The 22,041-nt window shown below is 36.7% G+C and overlaps 1 protein-coding gene across 5 annotated transcripts in view; it reads right to left on the reverse strand.

Moving 5' to 3' along the window:
• Positions 1–206: 206 nt before the first annotated feature.
• The window catches only part of LOC102917954 (interleukin-13 receptor subunit alpha-2-like), a 46,765-nt gene continuing 24,930 nt past the window's right edge, over positions 207–22,041 (reverse strand). For all 5 annotated transcript variants that reach the window (XM_076562875.1, XM_076562874.1, XM_076562873.1 and 2 more), the window contains 9 exons: positions 15,004–15,118; positions 13,489–13,640; positions 12,374–12,527; positions 11,739–11,859; positions 7,572–7,756; positions 6,147–6,292; positions 4,678–4,822; positions 1,184–1,299; positions 207–352 (listed from right to left, as the gene is read on the reverse strand). In XM_076562875.1, coding sequence (XP_076418990.1) covers positions 296–352; positions 1,184–1,299; positions 4,678–4,822; positions 6,147–6,292; positions 7,572–7,756; positions 11,739–11,859; positions 12,374–12,527; positions 13,489–13,640; positions 15,004–15,085 — 1,158 coding nt within the window. In that variant the 5' untranslated portion in view covers positions 15,086–15,118 and the 3' untranslated portion in view covers positions 207–295. The remainder of the gene's footprint in view (positions 353–1,183; positions 1,300–4,677; positions 4,823–6,146; positions 6,293–7,571; positions 7,757–11,738; positions 11,860–12,373; positions 12,528–13,488; positions 13,641–15,003; positions 15,119–22,041) is intronic.

Here is a 22,041-nt window from a genome sequence, read left to right on the forward strand (position 1 = left end):
AGTATAGTAAGTTTACTATCTGCTAAGAGTTGGTGCACCATAAAGTGTACCTAAATGCAATAATGAAGATGAGCATGTTTCACACATATGTAATGCCAGTACTTGAAAGGCTGAGTCAGGACTATCACATGCTAAGCCCATGCTGCGCCAACTTGAGATACATAATCAGTCCCTGATTAAAACCCCAATAATATCAGGACAAACACTGTTTTGCAATAAGTTGTATTTGAAATTTGAAGAGAAAATGAGTTTAATATGACTCATTCTGGGTGGCTCTATGCCTGGAAAAGGTAGCTTAACAGAGGGTCTCTTCATAAGAATAAGGTTCCTTGTACAGATCCATATGGAAGCTCTGAAATACAAAAAGAGTTCCATCACTAGCAAATCATTAAGAATACAATTTCACTAATATTAACAACTCAGAATATAACCAGCAGAGAACTGAAACATATCACCTGCTTATCACCAGTTATATCTTTACAACACACAGTATTAAGATCTTTTTCTCCAAACACAGTTTTTCCTTAAAGTCTACATCACAGTTGGTTTTAAGCATCAACTTGACACAACTTCAAATCATCTGGGATCATCTGGGATTGAAGGGGATCTCAATGAGAGATTTTCCAGGTCAGGTTGACCTGTGCTCACATTTGTGAGAGATTATCTTAATTCCATTAACTGACATGAGAAGAAGACCATCCCATTGTGAGTGGCACGGTTACTTTGACTTGTGTCCTGAGCTGTGTAAGAATGGAGAAGGTAAGCTGAACAGTAAGCACGACTACATTTATTCCTCGTTGTTTTGTCTGGAAATGTGTGTGACCAGCTGTTTCAAGCTCCTGTCACCTATCTCACCTTCCTCCTCCCGATCCTGTTTGTCTCCTGGAGTTCAAGCCCTGGACTGTTTTCTAATCTACAGATCTGTAACATTTCATGTTCTCGGTTTTCCTTCCATTTTGACAAAATTCACCACCACTCCCCCAAATGTGGCTTTCTAGTATCAAATTTGGATGACTCTCTTCTGATGATATCATCATAATGTTTATAGAATCAATTGTACCTCATAGTGAGCAGGCTAAAGTATAAAATGCAGGTCCATGAGTTCTGAATGCATTATTTTTGTGTGTTTAAGACATGTGTGTTTTGTGCTGTTTAAAACATGATATAACCTTAAACAACTTACCAATGGTGGTTCAGGTTCTTCCTTCTCCATAATCAGGCAGAGAAGTAATAAAAGGAATACAAAGAAAAGACAAATTGGTACTAAGAAAATAATCTTTGAGTCTGGCCCTGCGAAACCTAGGATTAAAAAAATCATAATAAAAGGAGAAATGTTAAAGGTTTATAAAGACCTTTGAAATTTAATTATTTCATAAATCCACTGTCAGTATTGCATAAACAGAGTTCAGCTGACATACTTACCATTGCACCAACACCACAGTTGGGTCTGAGGTTAGCATTCCTTTTGTTTGTGAACTTTTCATACAGAAGAAACTACTTTGCTGAACTGTGACATCTATCCCATTTAGAGTAGAAAAATAACTCCCAAAGCACATATGATTTTGCTTATGTTGTGACATTTTTTTCATTAAAAACACACAAGAGAGAAGTGATTAAACAAATAAGTCCTATTATCTCCTAACTCAGGAAGAAGTTCTGATCTTTAATAAAGATACACATGAGGGTAATGACGCTAACTTAACAAGGTCACCTCTTAAAATTTGTCTCATACTTTAGAGGCTGAACTGAAGAACAAAAGGTGACTTGTCTGTTTGGCATTTAGATGTGACATTTCCTTTTTTCTCTCTCTTTTGTAGTTTTTCTTTTGTTTTAGCAACACTAGTTGGTCGAATGTTAGGAGAGCATTTTAATACCAAGAGATCACCAGACCCAGGAGTGAAGCATTAATGTTGCTTCTGCATCTTGAGAACTGTCAGTGGTGATAGTTTAAACAAATCTGTCCTTCCAAGTCTGGTTTCTCTGACTTGTTTTGGAATAACATACAGCATGTCACCTTTTAGAGCCAGACCTATAAATGTACCCCATCCCAATTTGTCTTTGTCTTTTTCCCTTCAGAACTTAGTTGTTTCTAGAAAATTGTGAGTCAAATTCTAATGCTTAGGATAGTAAAGATTTACAGAGGTAATTTCCAGAGAAGTAACGAACAAGAAAATTCTCTGGACATGGAAAATTAACAAGGTCAGGGCAAACAGTTCTTTTCATGAGACTCTGTGTTCTATAGTCAAGACAATTCCTAAGGAAGTTATTTTATTGCCAAAATATTATTGTACTACTCGCCCCCCCATCAAGTCCAGTGTGTGTTGCCCAACTGTTGTGGGAATGGGACATGGAGGGTCAAATGATCAGGGCTCATGTTATTAAAGAAAGCTGACACTCCCTCTCCCAGCAGATATAAAATGCCAACTCAAATTTAGGAGGATCGAAAGGTGAGGGCGGATACGGGAGGAGTTGAGGGGTTTAATATGATCAAAATGTATCACATAAAATCCTCAAAAAATAACAAAAATAGTATTAAAATTTTAATTGTCCTAAAAAAACCCTTCTGAGGACCTGAGTGTGGTCAGTGATGTGAGCTCAGATTTTCACTCTCCAGAACAGCAGGGGAATAAATATATTCTTTTAAACTAAATATATGTATATATGTATAATATATATATATATATATATATATATATATATATATATATATATATATATAAACATATGCATACTTGTAATTTTCCTGTTATCTACAACTTGAAATACCCAACAAGAAATGTATCCTAAAAACATAAAACTACAAGCAACTCCAAAAATAATTTGTTCCTAACTTATAAATCTAAATTAAGAATCTACCAAGAGATACCTGTCAGGACAAAACAAATCTCAGACATCAAATTCCTAGTGAGATTATATGTAATGAAAAAAGATGTACATTTTTATAATGTGGTAAAGAAAAATCACCAAGTCCACTTTATACAATTTATGGGCTAATGACAAAATATAATTCATGACAACAACAACAACAACAACACACAAACACACAGAGAGAGAGAGAGAGAGAGAGAGAGAGAGAGAGAGAGAGAGAGAGAGAGAGAGAGAGTTTTCCAGATTTCTGATAGTGGAAACGAAAATGAAAACTGTAGAATCAGTAAGTGTTCTCTCTGATCACACACATCTCTTACTTGAACTCCTCCTACCCTGACTATTTTCCTCCATATTCCCTAGTTGTTGTATAATACATTTTGCTTGTTTGTTATTTATTTCTTCCCAACTTGGGAATAATATAGACTTGACAAGAGTAATAATTACTGCTGGATATCCAGTCTTTGGAATCTGGTCTATAATAGGTACTCTAAAAATATTTAATGAACAAAACTGAACAATGATTCTACTGTATTTGTAGGGAGGTAGAATGGAAGATTCCAGTCTAGTCAAATTATATGAAAGAGTAACAATTGATAAAAAGATTATTGTCTATATTTGTACATTTATTACAGCTGCATCCATATATGAAGACCTAAACAAGCAATGCTGAAGTGATTTTCTTCAATTTTGCATAATTATCAGTAATTTGGTTTGGTTGGTTTTTTGGTGGGGATTTTTTGTGGTTATATTATTTCATTTTTCAAGACAGGGTTTCTCTGTGTAGTCTTAACTGTCCTGGAACTCACTCTATAGACCAGGTTGGACTCAGAGATCCACCTGCCTCTGCCTCCCGAGTCCTGGGATTAAAGGTGTGCTACCAGGCCCTGGCCTCAGTAATTTGTAATGATGTTAATATATTCTAAAACATATTATGTGTCACCTTCTAGGCTTTTCAGTTTACATCGCTATGAAATTTGAATATCTCTTTATTATCATAAATCACTTTCATATTAAAGGGATTGTTTTCCCTAATTACAGAATCTGTGATGGTAGGTTGTAATTGTCAGCTTGCTGTGCTGCACAATCATCTGGGAAGAGAGCCTCATGAGAGGTTGTTCAGAGCAGGTTGGCCTATTGGCATGCCTGTGAGCATTTTCTTATTTGTGCTGAGGTGAGACTACCCACCCTGGATATGGCAGCATCATTTCCTGGGACAGGCTCTTGACTGAATAAAAATGAGAGAGTTGTCTGAGCAGTAGTCAGATGCACACTCACTGCTTTCTTCTCTTTACTGTTGCTGTGAGGGGTGGATTTAAATTTCTGCCAACTAGACTTCTCTGCCTGGATGGACTGTGTAACCAGGAACCATGAGCTGAAGAAGCCCTTTCTTCCCCAAGCTGCTATTGGGCAGGATGTTCTAATCACAGCAACAGACATGAAACCAAATGTCTCAATTAGTATTAGACAATTGGAGTCAGCTGCACCCCTTACTTTTAAAGTTCTGTTCTTGTGAAAATTGAAAGCACAAAAAATGTTGACTAAAATGGACTCTGGACCTCCCCGCAAGAAGGACTATGAAATGTTCATTGCAAACAAACAAAAATACTCCTATTATAGCAGAATAATACTCCTACTTCCAAATGAATATTAGATTTTCAGTAAGCCTATCATCTATTGAGATACTTGCTCTCTCTCCTCTTTGATAGATGACGCACAAGACCCTTTAAGCTCCAATTTACAAGCACACTGAGTGGAAATAAATTTTGCTAGCAAACAGTCCCAAGATACTTAGTTCCTTTTAGTGCATACCTTCCCAGCATTCCTCTTTACTCCATTCACTCCAAATTCCATCATCTGCACAATATATATTGACTTTACTTCTTACAAAAAAGCACAGTTCTTCACTATCATTTGCTCTCTTTTTCAGCTTCATGTCATTTTTATCTGTGGCAGACTGAAAGCCAAGAAAAAATACAGTGTGTTTATTTGACCTAAGTACAACTGCAGTGATTTCATCTCTCAGCTTCAAAATGGTTTGGGACATAAAACACCTGCATTGAGATACTAGAAAGGTATAATCCTAGGTCATCGCTGTACACAATTTTTGAAGTCATTTTTCTTCCACTTCATATCTGTATTTAATTTAATCTTTTGTTCTATCACAATAATTGGTTACTTGTAATAAAAAACAATATATGTAATATGTCACAACTCTACATAGTTTGATGTCCATAATGTTGTCCATAATATGTCTATATTAGTGCCTGATATTCCGGGTTGTATAAGGGGGAAAAGGAAGGTTGCATAAGATGAGTTACTGAAAAAACAACAACAACAACTTCATGTGAATGCAGATTTTCAGAAAACTGGAATGTCCATATTCAAACTGTATCCACTACTCTTTTTGCTCTGATTTACTTTTGAAGGCCCACATAGTAGTCCTCAGGAATTGGCATAAGACTGCCACTTCAGATATGAGATTACCACAAAATATGGGAAAGCTCTCACAAGAATCACATGAGAGAAAAAAAAAAAAAACGAAAGAAATTATTCCAGGTTTCCTCTTCAAAGTGCTACAGAGTTCTTCTCATAAGCTATGATTGCTTTTCATTTACTTATCTTCAGAGCCTAGAGAATATGTAGTATAGACTTAAGTGGACTGGGACTCAGGTTTTGAATATACATCTATTTGTGAAATCAATTCTCCTTCCTGGAACAAGGATACTAACTCATTACCATTCTTCTCTTCTGTATATGAATTGAATCATTGAGAACCAGTAGTTCACCTTCTTGTCTCTACCAATCTCTAAATTGGAAACAAATAAATCAAAGCAACATACACCAAAGTGGGCTTAAAGAAGTCACCAAATCCTTGATGTTTGGAAGTAATTAATTTCACAACCATCATCCCTGTTACAAGCCCCACTTCTCTAGAAAATCTCTTATACTCCTGAAGACTCTTAATTTTGACCTCATGGTTGTGTCTCAAGAAGTGATTTCTGTGTTCGTGTGTGTGGTTTTGTAATTTAATTTATTAAGACAAAATTGGAAACAAGTAACTAGACTGTCTCCAGGGTCTTCTGCAACTTTAAAATTGGCATGATTTAGTTGTACTTTTTAAAAATATTTCCTTTGTCCACTGGATTTGGCCTTCTGGAAAGTAAACAGAAATACTTGTCATGGTCCGTCGCTCTTTTGAGCAGCAACAGATTTGGATTCTTCAGTACCCTGTTGTAATTCAATGTTAGTTTTGATTTCAGCAGGTAAGTACAGCATACCTCCCGGGAAATCCCGTCTTCTCGGACCACCAGTTGGTAAGTGTAACACCTCGGTGGAATGGGCCCTTCAGGTATGCTCCATTTCATTCTCATCTCAGTGGGATTCTCCACGCTGATATGAAGGAATTCTGGTGGCAATGGTTTAACTAAAAAGCAGAAGGCAACCGTTTCAACATGAAAGTCGCTAAGTTAGCAGCAGCCCTCACCCAAAGCTGGGGACACTCCAACACAAACTTTCAGGGACAAATTAAGTGGCTCAAGATTATTCTCATGATGTCACTGAAAAACAACGTTGCTTGCCAATCAAGATGAACTTCTTGAGAAATTTGGTTATTTGGGAAACTCACTTTTGTTCATTTGTTCTTGATAAATTCCACAGTGATAAATGTTTAAGGCCAATAGGAAAAATAAGAAGACCCAAATTATTGCAATCATTTCCCCATTTTGCAACTTTTGAAACAGCAACTAAACCACCACTGCTATTATTATTGTGAATACTTTCTAACTAATCTTATGATCCATACATCTGACATTGCACCAGGGGGTTGTGTGGTCATCTACTGTCTTCATGTACATGACAAGGACATTGAAACAGAGACCTAAGTCAATCACCGAAACTCATACAATTAGAAAATGGTAGACTCCAGGATATGGAGGCACACACCTTTAGTCCCAGCACTTGAGAGGCAGAGGCAGGCGAATCTCTGAGTTCAAGGCCAGCATGGTCTACAGAGTGAGTTGCAGGAAAGCCTGTGCCACACAGTGAGACCCTGTCTTAAAAAGAAAGAAAGAGAGAGAAAAAGAAATAAAGAGAGAAAGGGAAAGAAAGGAAGAAAGGAAGAAGGAAAGAAAAGATAGACAGAAAGAAAAGACAGAGAGAAAGAAAGAAAGAAAGAAAGAAAAAAAGAAAGAAAGAAAGAAAGAAAGAAAGAAAGAAAGAAAGAAAGAAAGAAAGAAAGAAAGAAAGAAAGGAAGAAAGAAAGGAAGGAAAGGGAAGGAAAAAAGAAAAAGAAAATGATAGACCCAGAGTTCAAAGCTAGGTCTGTCCAGTTCTAGAACCTCTCACTCGTACAACTGTTAAAATGAAGAATACAAATTCAGAAAGCATAAAAATGTTTTGGTTTTCAATGGCTTGTCATTTGAAACCAAGGTTAATAGAGTCTACAATTAGTAATTCACTGACACTAAATAGCAGAGACTCTTTCAAGCTGGAAAATGAATTATGATCTCTAAAAATAACGCTGTTTTATATTTCACTCAATAACATCTCTACTTCCTCATCTACTCTACGGCCTTTATGTTTCTGGATTTGCACTTCAATCGCTGTTGTAAATCTCATTCTCTCCTCTTGCCTCTCCTGCTTCCTTAGAAACAGCCAAAACTAGGACGAATGGATTTGAAGTTCACATTATTTGTTCACATCACCTATATTTTGAAGTTGAAAAACGGTATAGCTGGATCTGATAGGTTCCATGTTTGAGGATCCATTAACACAGATAAAAAAGTCTTTATATTCTGATGACTCCAAGTTGGAAAGCTTGCATCCAACTTTTTTTTCATTATCTCGGAGATAATTGGAACACTGCAAGGCATGATCCAAGCCCTCATACCTATAACAAAAGAAATATTTCAGGAATTGTTTAGTAGCATCTTTTTTTATCCCAGTGATCAGTTTTAAATCATTTTATGATATTATCTGAAATATACATATGAGCATAGTATATTGATTCAGTAGATTATATATATACATATATATAAACACACACACACACACACACACACACATATATATATACATATGTAACAATACCAATTTTTAAAAGAGGTCATGAATTTGAGAGGTCACAAGAGCAGTTGTAGGGAGGAGAGGGAAAGGTAGAAACAATGTAAATATGGTTCTTATGTACAACATTCTCAAAACAAAGTTGTTATAAAAAGTATACTATATGAAGAAAAATGCTATTTGCTACATGCAATGATAAGTACTGTATATTCACCAGCAAGAAAAACAGACATAGTTGATTTCATGGCGCTTCAGTTCAATATGAATCTTCATAAGATCTCAAAGAAACTCAAGTATCATTATTCATGAATTTAGTTTTTGTTGACTCAAAGTTTTTGAATCAAAGATTTGCAATAGTAAGGTAGCCTTGATAATATTTGACTGAGAGAATTATTTGAAGTGAAAGCAGATTTAAAAGCAGATATGTATATATATATATACATATACATATATATAACATTCCTAAGTTTTATAAAACAAAAATAAATCTTCTGTGCCGTGGATATCACTCTGTATAAATAAAGTGCTGATTGGCCAGTAGCCAGGCAGGAAGTATAGGCGGGACAAGCAGAGAAGAGAATTCTGGGAACAGGAAGGCTGCATGAGGAAATGCTACCAGCCGCCACCATGAGTACCAACATGTAAGACACTGGTAAGCCACAAACCATGTGGCAAGGTACAAATTTATAGAAATGAGTTAATTTAAGATGGAAGAACTAGATAGCTAGAAGCCTGAGCCATTAGGCCAAACAGTTTAAATAATACAAGAATCTGTATGTTTATTGTATAAGTGGGCTGCAGGCATGCCGGGGCTTGGCAGGATCTGGAAAGAAACTCTTCAGCTACAGATGTTATAATACACTATTCTGTAAGTCTGAGAAAAACCAGCTAGAGAAGGGGGTGAAACGAACAAGGTAAAGTAGTTTGTCAAGTACAGTGTAATTTTCCCTTTTTCTTAAGAAATTTTACCATGTCAATCAAGGTTAGCTTTGTTCCAGCAATGCAGCTGATGGAAATGGAAGGAGTTGTTAGCAACTGATTCATAAAGCAATAATTCCTCATATATTTTTCTAAAGACTAGCTTATAGTGAAAAATGTGACTTTGGCTTAAAAAGCAGAAATCCCTTCTGAAATGAGACCAACACAGCAACTGTTAAGGAGCTACTGAACATATCTAGACTCTTAAGTGAACTTTATACCAAGTGTCCTACTTTAGGAAAGTGTTTATAATTTGTATTCTCTTGGTTAAATTGCCTGCTTACAGCCTGGGAGACTTTTTATCTAGGACTGTCTTTGTTTATTTATTGTGCTTTGACACAGGATTTCACTATACACTAACCTGAAACTTAATATGTAGCCCAGGGACCTAGTGTGAAACTCATGATTGTTATACATTACCCTCCCAAACTCTGGGATGACAGGTATACATCACTATGTCCAGTTGATGCTCGACTCATGACTTTTTGTCAGTGAAAATGATTCACAATCTGTAAAATGTTAAGGTTTATTCCTCCCCATTCCACTAAGTAAGGATAAGGTTATGTTAAGCATGAGTGACAACGTGAAGTGTATCTTCCTCTTTTGTTTGTTGTGTCTTTCAAAATCAAGAGCAATGTCTTTCATTTAATAAATGTTTAATATTTATTGATTTAGTGACCAAAAAATTAGAAATGTATCCATCCAATTCAAGATATAGAAAGTAAAACATTTCCCCAGAGGAATTGTCTACCCAAATCTACCCAGATACCTGCTGCCAGAGCAGGGTTTAGAACCCAATTCTCAAAAGCATTGATCCTTTATACCCGATCATTTATATATCATGTCTTTCTTTTATAAGACACAATCACAGTTTGAGCTTAAAGATCACAAATACTACAATTTTGTCTTCTCTTGCTCTGTCTTTCTTTAGTAAATGCATAATTTCTGCTTTTCCATTTATCAATGTTATCATTGTTTTCATTCATTTAGTTAACATTTAGTATTAATCTATTGTGAGTGTGGCCTTCTATAGTTAGGTAAGAGAAAGGTAAGAATTGGATCACATCCACCAATCTTTAAAGAACTTGAGGAAAAGGCATCTTTGGTGACACACACCTTTAATCCCAGCACTCAGGAGGCAGAGTCAGGCGGACCTCTGTGAGTTCAAGGCCAGCCTGGTCTACAGAGTAAGATCCAGGACAGGCACCAAAACTACACACAGAAACTCTGTCTCTTGAAAAACCAAAACAAAAAAAAGGTGTCTTTAAAAATGAGTGGGGGTGCTGGAGAGATGGCTCAGAGGTTAAGAGCACTGGCTGCTCTTCCAGAGGACCTGAGTTCAATCCCCAGCAACCACATGGTGGCTCACAACCATCAGTAATGAGATCTGGTGCCCTTTCCTGGCCTGTATATACATAATAAATAAATCTTTAAAAAAAAAGAACTTGAGGAGACAAACTATACATAGAGATATGCTTAAGCACCACCTGAACAACAAAGAAAGAGCTGTAAGAAGCAATAGTTCAGCAGCAAAGGTGAACAGAAAATGGCATGATCAGCCAAGGGTCAATGAATTTAGCCATCACATAGGCCTGGAAGGATGAAAAAGAACTGGTAAAGGGGTGAACCAGAGGCCATTCCAGATTGCAGGATACACAAAAGTCATGAAAAAGAATTTGAAGATGAATCAATACTGAACAGAGTTACTGATACTGGCCATAGCAGACTCCAGTTTTGAAGGTAGTGATGCAGTGAGGTAAAGACTTGAAAGGCAACCTAGATTTGATCCTGGGCATAATGTGTAGCCACTGGGGTTATATGGTCTAGGGGGTGGTGTACAAAAATCACAAGGAAGAAAAAGGTAGCTACAGTGTGCAAAACAAGCAGGAAGGAAAAATGTTGCAATCAGCTGGGCTGTGATGGCTCACGCCTTCAATCCCAGCACTAGGGAGGCAGAGGCAGGCGGATCTCTGTGAGTTCGAGGACAGCTTGGTCTACAGAATGAGTTCCAGGACAGCCACGGCTGTTACACAGAGAAACCCTGTCTCAAAAAAAATGAAAAAAAATGCCACAATCAGAGCAAACACCATTTGGGAGGTCACGGCAGTCATCCAGGTAAGGAATGGGAGGAGTCTAAGGGAAGGTTCTTACAGTAGATGTGGGAAATGAAAAACAGATGTGCAACTTAGCAAAAGAATGTCAGAATGTGGTGATTTTCTTACCACAACACAATTAAGAACCTGGCTGCTGGCAGAGCGGACTATGTTTTCACTGATCAGTCACCCATGCTCTGCACTTACGCCCACACAGGTGGCCCTAGTTAAACTCTGATGACCACAACGTGAGAATTAAAACAACGAGGCAATAGCAGGAGGGGGCTTGTTGAGAGGGAGGGAAGGAAACAAAGGGGTGAGGGGGAGTGTGACCAGAATGTATTAAATATTAAACATGCACAGGAAATGAAATCTTTAAATGGCTCTATGTGTAAAAGCTTCAGGAACAGACACAAAACAAACAGCAAGAAGATTCAGTTTAACAGATAACTGCTTTTAAAATCTAAGTGTATAAAATATATGCAAACTTTTAAATTATAAACCCATCTATGTGTAGGATATAATATATAATATTATATATAATATAATAAATATTATATATAATATTTCATCCTGTATAGAATAGTCACAGTTATCTTCAGCCTGAAATTCTCACATAATTATGAATATCATCATAAATATAACTCTGGTGAAGAAAGTGGTGGTAATTCAGTTGGAATATAGTTGATTGTACTGTGAGCTAATCTTGACAGGGATTCTAAGTATAAAACTACTTACCAGAAAAACATAGTATAGTTGGTATCAGAATGTGCTACCTTACCAGGCTTCCAAGAGCAAACCAAATATTGCCAGTTATAATATATACACTTCATATCCTGAATTTTCGTTTCCAGGCTTCCTAGGAAATGAACAAACTATGAATACTTGAGAGACGTGGTGACAAATCTTCTGTGTAATCACTATGCAATTTTATTTCCTTTGGCCCTGCTACTCCATTTAGCAATCAGCATAATGAGAAACAGTGCAAAAGGAAGCTATCAGAGATCACTTCACTGTAAAGAGGATATTGCAAACTTGAAAACATTTGAGGGCTTATTTACTGACGCTAGTTTATGTCTAAGTATTAAATTATTACAAGATGTTCTCAGCGATTAAGCAAATACCCATTCATGTTTACTAATATGGCTCCATGCTGAGGACTCTACTGATAAGATGTAGATTTACTAAAAAACAAAGTTTGTTGGTTTAATGAGTTCAGAAACCCAAGACACTTAGGCTAAGAAAGATTCTATTTTGTGTCTGACCATCACATGATTTACTATGTATACAATCATCTAAATAAGGGTTAGGGAACTTATTCTCTACATGGATTTTTTCTGAGAGTATGAAATATGAATAAAGAGACTTTTAACCTGCATCTGATATCCCATAGGAAGCTTCCATCCATGAACTTTGAACTTCTGATCCATTTGTACACTGCTCTGACAAATGCGTACGTATCTTTCCTTCGATGCCTTTGTTAAGATCAAACCCATCCTTGTAAATTAGATTCCTAGTATTGATGGTCTATTTGATAAAAAGATGAAACACAGTCCATTTTAGAAATATATGGAAAGGTGATCCACATTAGTAAGACTCAGCAATTATTAAAATCTAAGATAATTATTTGCTATAGTACCCCAGATGTATTTCTGGCAGAGATCACCTCTGTAAAAGATATTATTTGATAAGGTCATTTGAAACAAACAAAACAGAAAACATTTAGTAAGGGGAAAGGCTCTGTGATGGGGCATGAGCTGTTAACAACTTGGAGTTAAATAATTTTCAACAATATGTGTATTGCATGGCCAATTATTTGTCACTTTCAGGAAACTTTCAGGAATCCCATAAAATAAAAAAAGTCTCAGGGGTATCTGAAGAAAACTGGACAATTGGTAAGTTTTTAAAGGATGAAATCATCTACGATAGAGTCTTATGTTTCTGAAACTTACCAAGTATTTTGTCTAAAACTTCGTTCAATAAATATTGAACTTGAATTGCTCATTGAAACTACCTATCTGCATTACAGAGCCAATGGAATACCCTCTGCAACAGAGCTCTGAATGAACACAATAGTTGCTGTATAAATAGTTGACAATTCAATAAGCGTTCAATGAAATCTTGCCATACATGTAAAGAACAATGCCATGTTCTGTGATGTGCATGTGAAGATTTAACTCAACATCAGATATTTTGTTAGAATTGTAGAAATGAACTGATATAACAAGAAACTGTAAATGTACAGCAAAATATACAAATGTTCTTCAAGTTATATAAGACCTAGTTTTCTTTCTTGAACTTCCAAGGGTTGTCTTACTAATGGACAAGGTGAAAATATATTCATGAAGATGCACAGAAACTCACATGACAGCTTTCATATACTGATAGAACAGTTACGGCACACAAAGTAGTGGTTAATAGAGTCAGGGTTACGAGAAAAGATCTAATGATCAGCTCACTCTGATGTTGCAAGCCATGTTTCACTTACCTTCCAATTGTCACTGTCAACATTTCGGTATTTTAACTCATATTCCAATGTGCATTCCTTAAAGTTTTCCATAAGCACAGGAGGTTTCCATTGCAAATAGAGATAACCTAGTAAGCCAGGATCCATTATTTCAAAATCCTGAGGAGGATTAACTGAAATGAAATTAAGAAAATATTTATATCTGTCTTGTATTTCATGATGAATACTGTTGAATGTGAATAATTTTCAAACACCCATCACCTGATTACTGGATAAAAATTCAAGCATTTCTATATGGTGGGATATGATTTAACTATAAAAAGAATAAAGCACTGATAAAAAGTTATAATTAGAAAATTCCTGAAACATTATGCTAAGGGAAGGGAACCTGTCTCATAAAACCACATATCCAGTGATTTCTTTTAAATACCATGGGTGAAGATAGTAGAATAGTGGTCACCAGAGACACAGGAGTTCTCTGGAAGAGAGTGAAGGAATTCTGGAAATTGATGGCAGTAGTGATTCCATAACTTTGTGGATATACTAAAATAATCTTCAAATGGTACATTAGAAAAGGGAGAAGCTTCTGTTATACAAATAAATCTGTTGAAGTCCATAATTTTTCTGTGCAGCTGTTCTTTTTAAAGAAACTACATAAGCAAAATGTGATTTTTGCCTCTCTAGGAACTATGGCTGCACAGAAATACACTTGCTGTGTAACCTTCTTGGTGAACATATACACCAAAATTTGTATAATATTATATAAATGATAGATATATAAATGTTTCTAGTAGTGAGAACCAATCAATAATAATTCAGTATCTTGTTATGATCTACATAAAACATTATGATAGATGTGAAAAAAGGTAGAAAAACATATTTACTATGCCTGAGCACCTTAAAGCATGTCTTGTGAGTAGTCCATGGAGTTAACTTGGTTTGGCAAACCAAGCCTTCCTATAAACTTTCTAAGTAACAAGTCGAGTAGCACTATAGTATTGCCTTCGTGTTATCATTTGGCTAATTCTCTCTGTTGAATGCTGTTTGATTCAGTACTTCACCTTGACTAGGGATTCTGATTAAACTCTTCATTGAGAATGACACAACACCCTTGTGGTTTTCATCCTTAAGGTTAGAAATCTGTGTCAAATTCAATGTTCCATTAGATGCTGAGAAATTCAGATTATTTTTATACTTTAATTAAACTTCCATTTTCTGTTTTATCCAATTGTCATAAGACTCAAGTTGGGCTAGAAGAACATAATTTTCAAATACTTATTCATTTCCTCAAAGAATCCTATACAAGAGGTCTGGAAATTATTTTATAATTTGACAAATTTGGCATTTTACCTAAGAGAACATGATCATTAGTTACCTTATACATGTGAGTAACTTCCAAAAACACATTTTTTTATATCATGGAAATATTACTAATAATGCTATCTACTGGTATTGCACTTCCATGATACAGAGTGAAAACACCATTTGTATTTTTTAAGACTACTCCATTAAAAGGAATTTAATTTATTCATTTACCTTTTATCTCCAAAGAATGTCCAATTATTGTGCAAAGAAGAAAGAGACCCAGGCATCTGGTATCCACACCCATAAAAGTCATTTCTCCAGGATTTAGTGTGATGAAGCCTACACTCTAAGAAGGGAGAAGACAACAGGTTGACTTTATCATACTTAAATAATCGTGTGGGTGAGTGTAACTAATAATACTTCTGGGAGTTCTCTGTGTACTTTCTACTGAGACGAGAAACTGTGCCCCTTGATCCGTGGAAATGGAAATCAACCTCGGGCTCAATGCAGTTGCAACAAGAGGATTCTTGTCCCCTAAGAATCCAAACTAACCCAAATAAAGAAAACTGTAAAACCTCAACCATACACACTTATTGATACTCTGATTAAGATATAGGGGCTGCCAGAAGCCTTCCTACTGATATCAAACCCAGCAGAATGTCCCTACTACTGCATAGGAGAAACTTGGACACCCATATAGTCATAGAAACCATTTCTCCTAGATGTAAACAAAACATGCTGAGGTATGCTCTTTTCTAAGAAAAATGACAGCATTTGAAATAATCTGACTCACAAATTCAAAAATCTACATGAAAATCTCAGAAAACTAAGAACTTTGTTCTAGTTCTTCATAACTATGAAATCATCACTGTCTGCTCTCCACTATCCCAGATTTGCCCGTTTTTCCTATCAGTACATATCTGTGGTGGTAATCTAATTGTATTGAAATATTATTTTGATTTGTACTGAAATATTAATTTGATTGTATGTTAATAAATAAAGTTGTCTGGGGGTCAGAGCTATTAGAGCCATAGCAAGAGTGTGGCGGTGGTGGCACACGCCTTTAATCCCATAGATATCTGTGTGTTCAGGGTCAGAGCTATTAGAGCCATAGCAAGAGTGTGGCGGTGGTGGCACACGCCTTTAATCCCATAAGATCTCTGTGTGTTCAGGGATACAGCCAGCATTGGAGACATATGCCTTTAAGACCTAGGGGGCTGTACATTCAGACAGTGACGAGGCAGTCATGTGTTTGGGTTTACAACCAATGAGAAGGCAGAACAACATACTTTAAAAATACGAACCGAGAGGAAGTAGGTCTCTTTTCGCGAAGCTGGGACAGCAGGAGGAAGGGTGAGATTTTAGCTCTGAGCTCTGACCTCTCGGCTTTCTCTTTTACATTGTTTCTGTGTTTCTAATTTAATAAGACGGTTGGTTACATCTACATCTGGCGCCCAACGTGACCAGAAAGAATCCATTAAAAACTGCTTGGCTTGGCGGCAGGTCCGCTTTCCCGCAAGGGCGGCAGGCGGCCCGCGGCGGCAGCGGCGGCGGCAGCGGCGGCACACGGCGGCCGGCGGCGATCGGCTTCTTAGTCCGAGCTGCTGGCGTCCTAGTCCGGGTAGCAACTTCTAGCCCGGGCCTAGGTCTGTGAGCAGCTTGCCTAAAGCCGGTGCTACAAACAACTCAGACCTGCCCTGCCGAACAGGGCCCTGCCTGTAAAGCCAACGCACGTGGTCGGAGCTTAAGGAAGCCAGACCCAAGCCTTGACTCGGCACAAGAGGGAACACGTGGCTGCATTTAAGCTTTAGCCGGCTACGCTTTCTTGTGCGTTCTCTCTTTCCTCTCTCTCTCTCTCTCTCTCTCTCTCTCTCTCTCTCTCTCCCCCTCTCTCTGGATTTACACCTGGGACACTAGGTGGCTGCTTTGAAAATCCCCTCGGATTTCTACTGTTCTACGCAGATTTGGTAAGTCATAATATATCAGATATTTTAAAGGAAACTATCTAAAAGAGAATTTTTTTCCACATTAAAAAACAAATGGGTTTTATGTGTACATTGGAAGAAAATTGGTTTTTGTTCGAAATTTTAGGCAGTCTGGCAATGGAACAACTATATAATATTAGTATTGGTGGAATTATGCACCTCATCACTATAATAATCCACATTTTAATATTTAAAAAGATAGTCAATTTAAGTGCCAGGATAACAGCGTTAGAAGAACTTGTTAAACCTGTAAAAATTCAGACAGAAGAAATTAACAGTGAAGTTGTTTCAAGTCGGGATCATAAGGTTGCAGAAAGAAAGCCTGTTTTCACACAGTCACCCTTAATTTATCCTGTAACAGTACAGCAGATGCCTGATCAAATGGCTACACAAAATACTTGGGCTCCAATTGAAATGTTGGATTTAAAAAGGTTTAAGGAGGCAATAGTATCTTATGGCATGCATTCCCCATATGTAAAGCAAATGTTAAACACTTGGTCAACATATAATAGGATAGTACCACAGGACTGGCGGGACCTCGCACAAGGTGTTCTGGAACCCAGCCAGAGACTTCAATTTCTGACTTGGTTTAAGGAGGAGGCTAAAAACATAGAAAAACAATGGAGGGATAAAGGAGTACAAGTTTGCCAGGATCAGCTTATGGGCAAAGGCCAATATGCTTCAGCACAAGCACAATGTTTATATGATGTCCAAACCCTAATTTTATGTTGAACGGCAGCCTTGAATGCATGGGACAAAGTTGAGGAACCAGGAAAAAAATCTGAGTCATTTACAAAGGTGAAGCAAGGCCCAAAAGAGTCTTTTACAGATTTTTTACAAAGACTGGCTTCAGCAGTAAAGAGAACGGTCTCGGATTCAGAAGCTGGTAAGGCAATAATTGAATCTTTGGCCTTTGAGAATGCGAATGCAGCATGCAAAAGAATAATTAGGCCATTAAGGGCAAGATCTACACCTATGGAAGATTGGATTAGAGAAACAATTAATGTTGAAGCTGATGAGCATGATGATACATGGGTAGGAGAAGTAATTTCAAAAGGTTTGAGGAGTTTTAGATGTTTTGGATGTGGAAAGCAAGGACATTTGAAAAGGGACTGTAGACAGGTCATTTCCAGAAACAATGTTTCTTCAAGGAACAATGGCAACAGAATGCCCCTTCCTTCTGGAGTATGCAGAAGGTGTGGTAAGGGAAAACATTGGACCAACGAATGTAGATCAACAAAGGACAGACAGGGTAATCCTTTGCCTCAGTCTTCGGGAAACTCCCAGAGGGGCCTCAGGCAGGCCCCCAGTGCAAATCCAGTTCAAACCTTTCCGGCAGCCATAGAGGAAATGCCTGCTCTGGAGAGCGATTAAATAACCAAATGCCTATTGGAATAAATCATGCTGGTCAGAATGATGAAACAGAGAGAATAGAAAATTCAGGAGAAAACATAAAGAAAATTTTTTGGCAAACTTCTATTAATGAACAAAGACCAAAATTAACGATAAAAATAAATGGTGTTTTGTTGTCTGGTCTGGTAGACACAGGTGCGGACGTTACCATAATTGCACCAGAATTTTGGCATCCAACTTGGCCTCTTCAGGAGGTAAACGTTCAACTGTTAGGAATTGGGACATTATCTCAGGTGAAACAGAGTGCAAGATGGCTCGAATGTATAGGTCCAGAAGGACAGAGAGGAAAATTAAAACCATATGTGGCTAACATAACTATGAACCTGTGGGGTCGAGATTTGTTGCAACAATGGAATACTCAGATTAACATCCCTCCAATCTCAGAAACAAATCATAAACTAGCACATGTTACTGAGAGAAATATTAGAAGATATTGTTCTAATGAGTGGTCACCAGCCATCCATATTATACAAGAACAGGGCACAATAACTGATGATCTTCCAAAGACACCAACAGCTCTACCTTTAAAATGGTTAACAGACAAGCCTGTATGGGTCCAGCAATGGCCTTTAACAACAGAGAAACTCCAGGCTTTAGAAGAGCTGGTAGAAGAACAGTTAAATGCTCAGCATATTGAAGAATCAACCAGCCCTTGGAATTCTCCTGTATTTGTTATTAAAAAGAAATCTGGTAAATGGAGAATGGTAACAGACCTTAGGGCAATTAACAAAGTAATTCAGCCAATGGGTTCTCTACAATCTGGGATGCCTTTGCCTACTCTGTTACCAAAAGGATGGCCTCTCATAGTTATTGATTTAAAAGACTGTTTCTTTTCAATACCCTTACAAGAAAAAGACAGAGAAAGATTTGCTTTTACAGTGCCTACTTATAATAATTCTCAACCGGTTAAAAGATTTCAATGGAGGGTCCTCCCACAGGGAATGTTGAATAGCCCAACTCTGTGCCAATATTTTGTACAACAGCCATTGGAAGTGATACGTAAAAAATTTCCTAAATCTATAATTTATCATTATATGGACGATATTTTACTAGCTGACTCAAATGCAGATACTTTAGAAATAATGTTTGAAGAAGTAAAGAAAATTTTGCCTCGCTGGGGATTACAAATTGCTCCTGAAAAGATACAAAGAGGAGATTCTATTAATTATTTAGGATATAAGATAGAGCTACAAAAAATTAGACCCCAAAAGGTGCAAATTCGGAGAGATAGACTACAGACTCTTAATGACTTTCAAAGATTATTTGGAGATATTTCTCATCTATGAACTATTGTTGGGGTAAAAAATGATGAACTGACTAATTTGTTCAAAACCTTAGAAGGTGACAAGGACTTAAATAGTCCAAGAGAATTATCACCTGAAGCTGAGAAAGAATTAGCCTTAGTAGAAAAGAAAGTGCATGAAGGACACGTGAATCGTATTGATCCAAAGCTGGATTGCATTTTGGTTATCTTACCTTCTAGGCGTTCTCCTACTGGAATATTAATGCAGAGGGAAGATATTATATTGGAATGGATATTTTTACCAAATAAACCAAATAAAAAATTAAAAACTTATGTGGAAAAAATCTCTGACTTGATTTACAAAGGAAAATTGAGACTTTGTCAATTAGCAGGCATAGACCCAGCAGAAATTGTCGTACCATTAACTAAGGAGGACATTGAAAAATTATGGACAGAAAGTGAACCTTGGCAAAGAGCTTGCAGTAATTTTTTGGGAGAAATTAACAGCAAATATCCCAAAAGCAATAGAATTGATCTTATAAAGAGAGCTGAATGGATCTTGCCTCGAATTGTACGGCAAAAACCCATATCTGGAGTTCGTACATTTTATACAGATGCCAACAAAGAAGGAAAGGCAGGTTACAAATCAGAAAATTTAAGTAAAGTGGTTCAAAGTCCGTATAATTCAGTGCAAAAATCAGAATTGTATGCTATTCTGTTGGTATTAATGGATTTTTCAGAACCTCTCAACATAGTAACTGACTCTCAGTATGCTGAAAGAGTGGTGTTACATATTGAGACTGCAGAATTTATCCCTGATGCTTCAGAATTAACTTCACTATTTATTCAATTACAAGATACAATCAGGAAAAGGAATCATCCTTTATATATAACTCACATTCGATCCCATACTGGTCTGCCAGGCCCTCTAGCACAAGGCAATGAAGAGATTGATAAATTATTGATAGGAAATGTGCTGGAGGCCTCAGAATTTCATAAAAAACATCACGTTAATAGTAAAGGTTTAAAAAAGGATTTTTCCATAACCTGGCAACAAGCCAAAGAAATAATAAAGAAATGTCCTACTTGTTCCTTCTACAATCAGACGCCATTACCAGCAGGATGTAACCCAAAGGGTACTCAGAGAAATGAAATCTGGCAGATGGACGTGTTTCACTTTGCAGAATTTGGAAAATTGAAATATGTACACCACACTATCGATACTTATTCAGGATTTCAATGGGCAACTGCTTTGAGTTCTGAAAAAGCTGATTCTGTAATCACTCATTTGCTAGAAGTTATGGCCATCATGGGTATACCTGCACAAATCAAAACTGACAATGCTCCATCATATGTCTCTGTTAAAATGAAACAGTTTTTTGCTTATTACAATATAAAGCATATTACAGGCATACCACATAATCCTACAGGTCAAGCAGTTATAGAAAGATCAAACAGAACTCTAAAGGATATGCTAAATAAACAGAAATGGGTAACAAAAACCCCCAGAAATAGACTGCATAATGCTCTTCTAACTTTGAATTTTCTGAATGCCAATGAGAAAGGAACAACAGCTGCAGAGAGACATTGGATAATAGAAAAAACTACAGAATTAAATCAGCCTATATACTTTAAGGATGTGCTGACCTCAGAATGGAAACCAGGGTATGTATTACATTGGGGACGTGGTTTTGCTTTTGTTTCTACAGGAGAAGATAAGCTGTGGGTACCATCAAAATTGATAAAGGTTCGATTTGAACAAGAGAGACCTCTTAATTAGAGGAGGTGATAGTTCATCAACCAGCATGAACATCCAATTTAAACTAACTTGTATCAATAACACATGCCTTTTCATTTAATCAGATAATAACTTGCCAAAAAGGAACATCCCCAAAATTAGTCTTGGGGAAAGGTTTTTGTTTTTGTCTTTTAGGAGAATGAAGGTTAAGGAATCTGAAGAACACTGGACAAATGAGACAACTGAAGAAAAGGGACAAATCATCTATCCCAAGAAACAGAGTGAAACGGTGTATGGGTATATATTATCTAAAAAAAAAATTTTATGTCTTCCTAAATGTTTGTTTCTGCTTTTCTCTAAAGATTTAACACTATTGGTCTTCTAACAGTCCCAGTTCAATTAAAATTTAAAGCTGACTTTGGAGTTGGAGAATGGCTCTCTCCTTCTTTAAAATCAAGCATGTTGTTAAAAGGAAAATGCAAACTCCCTGTATCACGCCAGAATAAGAGCCATCTTCTGCTATGGTACAGGACAAAAGCAAAATTAATTAAGGGACTATTCTATTACTAATCTCAACTCTTTGATTCTATTCTGATTCTTTAAACTTTTCTCAAAATATAAATTTTATATCAAAATTTACAAGATTAATATATATATACATTTTAAACTTTGTTAAGATATGAATGGTCACATAGAGTACTAACTAATTCTAGAAAAAAGGCTAGCTGCATATATATGTTTTTGTGTTCGAGTCTCTTATCAGTTTTCTGCAGGAAATCATGGCCAGGCCTAACATCAACTGAAGTCTCCAGAAAGAAGATGGGGCCCCACAACAACAACAATTCCACGTGGACAATAATAATATCATTAAGCTGACAAACATCATCCAT

This window comes from Peromyscus maniculatus, chromosome X (genome assembly GCF_049852395.1).
Source record: "Peromyscus maniculatus bairdii isolate BWxNUB_F1_BW_parent chromosome X, HU_Pman_BW_mat_3.1, whole genome shotgun sequence".
Taxonomy (NCBI): Eukaryota; Metazoa; Chordata; class Mammalia; order Rodentia; family Cricetidae; genus Peromyscus; species Peromyscus maniculatus.